General features: G+C 36.3%; 1 protein-coding gene across 2 annotated transcripts in view; it reads right to left on the bottom strand.

Moving 5' to 3' along the window:
• The window catches only part of PAPSS1 (3'-phosphoadenosine 5'-phosphosulfate synthase 1), a 62,182-nt gene that overhangs the window by 27,393 nt on the left and 26,093 nt on the right, over positions 1-8,696 (bottom strand). For both annotated transcript variants that reach the window (XM_019534135.1, XM_019534136.1), the window contains exons 6-7: positions 2,058-2,171; positions 183-294 (exon numbers count right to left, since the gene is read on the bottom strand). In XM_019534135.1, coding sequence (XP_019389680.1) covers positions 183-294; positions 2,058-2,171 — 226 coding nt within the window. The remainder of the gene's footprint in view (positions 1-182; positions 295-2,057; positions 2,172-8,696) is intronic.

Raw genomic sequence — 8,696 nt, 5'->3', positions numbered from 1 at the left:
ATCAAGTCACAAGAAGCAAAGGACCAAGGAACAAGTCTTCAGTTTAAACCTTTCTGGGTTTTGATCCTCCAGCACTAGTCATCAACAAACCTAATGCAATTCTTCCACATGACAAAGCATAGAACAACAAGGCTAGGCCTCTGGGATGGCTCTAAAAGGGGTTTTGAACTGAAAGGCCTTACCATCCAGAAGACAATCAAAATGAAGGCACTGCAAGTATTCTCTCTCTCTCATAAAGCCATTGAGTGGCGTTGCCCAACCCTCTGCCAGTACTTGCACCCACTGCATATCCACCTGATAGAGAGAGAGAAAGAAAGATACTTATATGAGATCAACTTCCTGCAACAAGCCAGGGCACCTTAAGAATTTTCCAGGATGTGGATTAATCTTCAGGGACACATAAGCAAACCACAGCATTTAAATGAATGAGGCATTTATCGCTTGTGTAGAGTTTGAGATCTCTTCCATTAGTAAGTATGTCCCTTTCCTCCTCAAAGAAAATAATCCAAATGTATAACCTATCTTTCCATTATACCATTAGATGTAATAGCTAGGTGCCATACAACAATTATAATTAGTTTGCGCCTTAACATACACTAGCTCAAGTCAGACAGATCTGCAATGGAAAGGGCCACCTTTTGTTAACAAGGCTACTTTGTTTGGTGTGGTGGCTTGCTAAAAAAGTAACACAAAATTAACCCAAAAATATCAAAATCCTGGGCATAACCAGTAAATCTTTCAGTACATTAGAAGTGGTGTTTTTATAGCAAAAAGCAGCTATGAGACAGAGCAAGGGAGAAAGTCTCTTAATAACCAGACTAGGATTTATTTCATTTGAAGACTTATCAGGTTACAGAGAATTTCCTCCTTTATACACTTAAACAGTTACGCTATGGCTCAATGTGTGGCCTTTATTATTTATGCATGTATACTAACAAGGCTTGGCCAACTCTGACATGGAAGAGTTTGCTGAGCTTGTGCAAGTCCCTTTTGCAAGAACGCTTGCAATACCAGCATGATTAATCTTCACTATATTGTTTACATTATGTTGAGACAATCAAGATCCAGATTTTCTCCCTTTGCTTGCATTATGTGCTTGTTTGGTACTTAGTAAACACTTCAGAAAAGAGCCAAGTGATTCAGAAGGAGAGAATACAACTAGTGATTGGGAGAACTTATTTCAGCAAAGGAATGAAGAGCTTCAAAAGAAAGTATCAGTGTAAGGAATCTCGAAAGCTAAAGTGAGAAGTGTTAAAACTCTCAAGCATGGACAAAGGCTAGGCAATCTCCATACAGCTTAGGTTAACTCACAGAGACCTCGATCCCTTAAGGCACTTAAGCAGATGCTTAAGTTTAAGCATCAATACCTCTGTTAAAACTTTCAAAAGGAAAAATTCATGTGCTTACAGTTAAGTTTGTGTTTAAGTACTTCATTGGATCAAGGCCTAATTCCTTTGGGAAAAAAATACAAGAAACAAAAAGCAGCTAGTGGTTTTTCAAACAACTGGTTCAAAACTGAACTGGAAAGGAGAAGAATTAACCAGACAAGAACAGAAAAGATCAAGGCTTCCAGAAGCGAAACTCAGCGGAAACAAAAAAGGAACATGAGCTCATATTAACTAAAGGAATGAAGGAAAGCAAGCAACAAAAAAACTACGTCAATTAATAAAATGAAAGGATGAAATAATTGCAAATCACTCAAATGTTATAAACCTTCTTGAAGAAAAAAAGAAGGGAGACACACACTTCGACAGAAAGTAGAAACACTTACTGATAAAAAGCAGGCAAGAGACTGCAGATGGAATGGAGGACTCAAGTAACACAATGTTAAGAGAAACAGCTAAAATTTTACTTGAAACACTACCCACCCTTTTTGAGGTCAAGGAGATTGGAAGAAACAGCAAAAGTTCAGAGGAAAGCAAATACTAGTCTCCTCTTCAAAAAGGGGAAAAATACTGAACCCAAGTTACCCTTTGTAATTAGTATAGGTACTACACTGATACATTTCTGAATAACTGATCAGGTGTTGGCTTCAGAAATGTCTGACACATAAATACCTTATTTATTTCCAGTGTCAGAAGCGCCTCTGCATCAGTTTTGGCTAACTTCAGCTTGTTTTCTGGCACATACAGCTCTTTCACCTCATAAGAGGCATCCACCGGTACAATATCCTACACACAAAGAAGAAACATAATTCAATATTTGCTCAGAATGCTTTTCGGCTGCTGAACATATGGTCAGAAAGTAATATTTATTATTGTAAAAAAAAACCCCAAAAAAACAAAAAACCCTCTCTCTTCCAAATGGTATGCATCTTAAATCATTTTTTTTCAGTTGAAAAACAACACAGTTCTAAAATTCTGATATATTACTGGCCAAGTTGTGGGCTAGATTTATTAATCTAAGAAGGTGAAACATCCTGATCTTTTTTTTCCCCCGAGTGTCTATCTAGAATTTACCTTTAAACAGTTACACAGATAAATACTCACTATGAAACTGAATGCAATTTTCACACTGTATTTATAAATTAGCAAGTATCAACTCTTATAATGTTTCTTTTGCCATTAAGTAAAATAATTTAATTTTGGAATTTGAGGTTTAAATGTTCAGAGCAACTAAACTGCACAGGGTACTTCAGGGAGGGTAGCAAAGTCCATACAAGGTATGTTAAATGTTACTTACAACCAGTAAGATAGCAAGTATCCCAATCCAAACACCAGCATGTAAAGTTTTACAAGCGAGTTGTACTAAATTCAATAGAAACAATTATGTACATGAATAAATGCATTTTAAAAGAAGAGTTTTCAGGACCCAAGATAGATTTGTAAGTATTGACAAATGCAAAATATTAAAATTAAAGGTTGAACAGAAAATGATGTCCATGAAGAAATCCTACATTTTAACCTTACTCGTTTGCTTTCAGCACTAATGCGTATCATCCCAAGCCACTTAGCTCTCAGCCTCTCACATTCAAAAGATATGACAAGCCAGGCAGAGAAACCATAAAGTACTATGACAGACTTCAATTCTGACCTAAAAGGAAAAGAATTTAAAGTCTAAAATAAAAACTGATATCTAAAGGGGTTTTTTTAAACATATGCTGTCCAATAGATTCCAGCAGATGTGCAGGACTTACCTAGGAGTCCAATCACCATCTAAGAAAAGACAGATACAAAATAGGGGAGAAAAGAGAACCCTAAAATTTGATTAGAAAATTAACTCTTCTCTAAGGATAGTTTCAAAATAGAGTCAAACCTTTCAAGAATATTCAGTAAAATAAATGAAAGACCTTTTACTTAGTGGACAATTTTTAGATTTTGGTGCCCTTTTGCAAAAACTTTTAGTCCTTTATTTTTGGAACTGAGAAAAAAAAGTGAGTTCAAAATATAGAAAACCACAGAACTACGACATTAATAGAAAATCCAATCCTAATTTTTTCCACTATCTGCAACTTGAGTCCAGATTCATGTTCTGGCAGAATAGCAAAATTTGTGCTCAGTTGCAAAAAAAAAAGTGCTATTTACACTAAGCAATAGGAATATAGCATGGCAAATAATGGACAGTATCTGCAGGGGGGAAAAATATAGTGGCAAAGAAGTAGCAAGAGAGAAACCAGGCATAGAAAGCAGGAAGAGCATCTGACAAGTCAGTGCACATCTCTAAAGAGAAAAAGAATTAATAAAGTACTTTTCAAAATGTTATGTGAAGAGAGCTCAATCATTCAATCGCATGGCACAAGAGCTGTTGCTTTTATTTGTTAAGACTGTGTAATATAAATAAATGCCACTGCAGTAAAGGTGGTAAAATCAGCCTTCTATTTCTTGACAATGTTGTATATTTTGCTGGTAAGACATTGATCCCAAGTGGAACTGAAGACATTTAGGAGTTATCTGAGAAAAAAAAAAGATTCAATGCCATTGACCAAACTGTATTTCCCATCTGACAACCTGAACTGAGCTTGGCCCCATCACACATGTCAAAGCCCATACCCAGAACCTGTAAAAGCAATACCTTCTCCTCCTACCTGGGCAGTAAACATTGGTGAAGAACAATTCACAAAACTAAATGGAACAGAAAATACCTGTTTTCCAGAACCACACTCACCAAACTCTCAACAAATAAACAAAGTTCATCCAATCAAAAAGCTATCACAATTTTGAAGACCTCCCATTGGCTAAACAAGAAACATTGGAAGGATGTATGCTTTTAGAGAAGGTTCTATTCACTTCTCAGAAGAGTCTCAAGGAAATCACTTGTTACGCTCCATCATTTAGTCTATTTGACAGTAATGGCAGGTGAGACCACCAGCTTTCCTGGTCACACTGCAGGGAGGAATATAGAGGTAGAAAACTGCTGGACTACATATAGCCCACAAGTATGGGAGCATTAGTGATATTCAGGCATCAGTGGGTTTCTTAGTTTGAAACAATTTAATTTGATTCTTCCCAACCTACTTATCCCTAAGAAAATGTTACTTCTAACGGAGCAAAATGGCATGTAGAAGAGTCAATTTACCATGCTGTTAATGTTTATGAAGATGCATGTGTATAAAACCTTAGCATCAAAAATGCCCTACTCATGAAAACCAGTCAGGTACATTTACGCCCATGAAAAGCCTGATGCATACGTACCCTGGAAAAACTGAAAGCTAAGGTCTTCATTTCTCAAAATATCTTAAAACACCATGAGATACAACCTGCATAATCAATGCTTTTTCAGCCATGAAACCTCCTTTTTTAATTTCTTTAAGGAGAGATTAATGTCTGGGACAGATAGACTGAGATAATTAATACAATTAAATCACACTTAAATTGATAACATCTCAAATAAGATCTAGCTAAGAATTACAAATTGAAGTAAATTATATTCAGCACTTCCCCCCAAATAACAGTTCTAGCTCCTCTAATTTTTTAAATTAACTTTTGCCTTGTTTACTTTAACACACTTTAACACCTGGCTTCTACTTCCACTTTCTGTTAAATTTGGGATGAAAGGTAAAGTTATAGCTTCATCTCATGAAGAAATGAAGAACTCAAAACATGAAGAAACATCAGGAACAGAATTTTCTGTTTTTACCTCGCTACAACTTATGAAATACTTTCCTTTAATGAAAAAAGCATTTCTAATATGTTAATAAAGCTTTTCTGCTGCCACATAATATATTATCAAGTTTACTCCTTAGTTTTCTGTACTTTTTTCTTCAGCCAAATTTGCCTTTGAACAGTCATTATGTCATCTATTAAATCTCTACTATCTGAACTATATATATTGCATATATAATGCACACACACCACACATGTACACACAAATCTATCTGTCCAAGTGTAGATACTAACCAATGATGTCTTGACAGCACTTTAAATTTAGGTTGTGAAGTCTGTGCTTTTTATGTACCACATAAAATTCGTTCTGGAGTATTAAACCATCTCACAGAGAAAGAGATATTTAAATAATTTATAGCATTAGTAAATCCAGTGTTCCTGGTAGATATAAAAACAGTATTTAAAACATCACTTTAGATTAAAAACAGCAGCAAGAAAAATCCATATGGTCTTTAAACCATATGAATTTCAGCAAAAATGCTATGCTAGCAGGCCATCTAGTGACCACTTTGAGGTGATAACTTCACTATTAAAAATTGGTAAAGTTACAGAGAATGTCCCTTATCACTTTTTTTGTACATCTGTATAATTACAAAATATATTCCTTTTATTGTTCTGGCATGTACAGAGTCAGCAATTTATTTAGCATATCTGATACAAAAACATTCTTATGGAAAGACAGGATTTTGAGATAAACTTACAATTGCACCAGTTGTAATGTTAACTGAATAAGCTGGAATTTGTAACAATAGTCATTACATTAATGAAGGAAGCTACTGAATCACTTGTGGAGTTAAATCAAATTCAAATAAGTGTTGTATAGAAATTACATTCAAGCCTTGGTCTTGAAGCTTGTAGTGAATTAAATTTACTTCTATATTCTCAGTATAGGGAACACTAACAAAGCTAGCATTAACAGCACAACAAGTGTCAAGTTCTTAGTGGTACCTATTTTTCATACTGATATACAGGCAGTCCTCAACTTACAATGTTTCAAGTTACGTTTCACACTTACAACATTTCTAAATTGACATCATTTCAACTTTCTGACATCAGTTTTGACTTTACAATGCTTGATCCTGTGTGACACCATGCCAGCAAACAAGTCACTGTATCACCCATCTCCCTGGAGAATATCTGTCCAAACTTCCTTGGACACTTTCTTTAAGAGAGCAGACAAGACTCCAGAAAAACCTGCAGACAAGACTCCTGAGAAGGCTCCAACCAAGAGCCCTTCAAAAAGTCCAGCATAGTCACTTCAAAGAAGTCCTTCCAAATCAATGTGATTGCTGTTTACAATATAAATACATTAATGTAACTATATTACTCATCTATAATTGAATAAGTACATCATTCTGGATTATTTTTGATGAAAACAGGGTATCGGGCCTCGGTTCAGGAACCAATCCCCCATTTATAATATTGTTTCCTATGGGAAAATTGGTTCTGAGTTGCAACGTTTCAACTTAAGACACCTTTTTCAGGAACCAATTGTGTTGTAAGTCCGAGGACTGCCTGTATTACTGGTAATACTTTAATTCAGGGTCTTCTCTACACCACTCCCCTCTCAAAAAAATGTCAAATTGATAGAATTTATGTGACTGAAAATTTATTAAATCGTTCCCTACCCATCACCAATGCTATCTTGCTATCTACTAAAGTTGATAGTCTTGGCACTGCCAAATCTCAAGAGTAAGGGATTTCCTTGTTTAGCTTATCTTCTTGATGTCCCGTTTTATGACAACCACTGCACATAATGAAAACTTGGGAAAAACAATGCGGATAACAGATTTATTCCTTTGCATTGTATTTCACCCAATCTGTTCCTTAGCTTTACAAATACATAACAGTTCTCATATTCAACACTTTCTCTTACGACTACAAAGAAGTCCTACCCAGTCATTTTCTGCAACAGGTATTTGGCTGAAAAACAGAGTCCCCAAAGGATTAAGTGAAGGATGTCAAGGAATACAGTTGGCTACTTTAAACATTTGAGTGAAAGAGGAGGGAGAAAGGAAACAAGATTTTATGTAAAACAATTATTCAAAATGGACTAGCAGATGGGTATAATCAATTGTGTTCCAAATATACTCTGCATGACTAAATTACATCCAAATAATGAGAATGCAGTGCACTGAAGATTTACTATGCATGCTGCACACAGACATTAAAAATATTGCCTACACAAGGCTCCTATGCTTGTAAGTTTCCCAATAAAAGAATATTGGAAGATGTATGCGAGTCTGTAATGATTCAATTTTATGGCACACACAGCCGTGCATAGTTCCTTTGCCTACTCTTCCTGATTACTGAATGATGTCAGGGCATTGAAATTGGTCACAAAATTCAGGAACATACTGGTCTTCAAATAATAATAATTATTATGTTGTGTTATAATGAAAATCCAGTTATAAAATTAGACCAAGCAGTTTTATATATACTTATAACTGAATATTTTCCAGGAGCCACATAAGAAAACAAAAATAAAGCAAAGAAAAATACTGATCCTTTAGTCTTAACGCAGCAAAACAATTCCTACTGACTTCAACAGGCGCTCAAAGAAACTTGGAGGCCATATCTGCAGTCCCAGAACACAACAGCTGGACTTTAAATATAATATCTAACAAATAAAATAGTTTTGCAAATGTTGCTTTACCCACTAACAGAGGAAGGTTTTTTGTTCTGATTTTTTTTTTAAGAGTAAAATGTCATGTGAAAGTTCGTTTAGTTTTTGTTTTGTTTTGTTTTTTAAAAAAGTGGTATTATCAGGCACAGAGTAAGATTTCAAAGCTCTGCCTCAAACTTGTAGAGTAAGATTAAGGTTGATATCTTACAGAATCATACAAAATTAGGGTTGGAAGGGGCCTCAGGATGTCATCTAGTCCAACCCCCTGCTCAGAGGAGGATGATCCCCAACTAGATCATCCCAGCCAACCTTTGTCTAGCTGGGTCCTAAAAATCTGCAGGGATGAAGATTCCACGACTTCCCCAGGTAACCTGTTCCAGTGCTTCACCATGCTCCTAGTAACAAAGTTACTTGTAATATCCAACCTAAACCTCCCTTGCTGCCACTTGAGACCACTGCTCCTTGTTCTGTCATCAGTCACCACTGAGAATAGCTCCATCCTCTTTTGAACCCCCCTCAGGTAGTTGAAGGCTGCACTTAAATCCGCCCTCTGTCTTCTCTTCTCTCAACTAAATAAACCCAGTTCCCTTAGCCTCTCCTCAGAAGTCACGTGCCCCAGATCACAAAACATTTTCACTGCCCTCTACAGGATGCTCTCCAACTTATCCACATCCCACATAGGGAGCTATTGTGGGGAGGCAAAACTGAACACATTCCTCCAGAGGTGGCCTCACCAGTGTTGAATAATTACTTCCCTTGATCTGCTGGCAACACTCCTACCAATGCACCCCAGTATGCCATTAGCCTTCTTGGCAACAAGGACATACTGCTGACTCATATCCAGCTTACTGTCCACTGCAACCCCCAGGGTCCTTTTCTGTAGCAACGCATGGAATTCTTCAGTCTTATGTGCAGAACTTTGCAACTGTCCTTGCTGAACCACATGAGATTTCTTTTGGCTCAATCCT

This window comes from Crocodylus porosus, unplaced genomic scaffold, assembly GCF_001723895.1.
Source record: "Crocodylus porosus isolate Cpor-Errol unplaced genomic scaffold, CroPor_comp1, whole genome shotgun sequence".
Taxonomy (NCBI): domain Eukaryota; kingdom Metazoa; phylum Chordata; order Crocodylia; family Crocodylidae; genus Crocodylus; species Crocodylus porosus.
The sequence above is the reverse complement of the archived record's forward strand: the minus strand, read 5'-3'. Positions and strand labels throughout refer to the sequence as shown.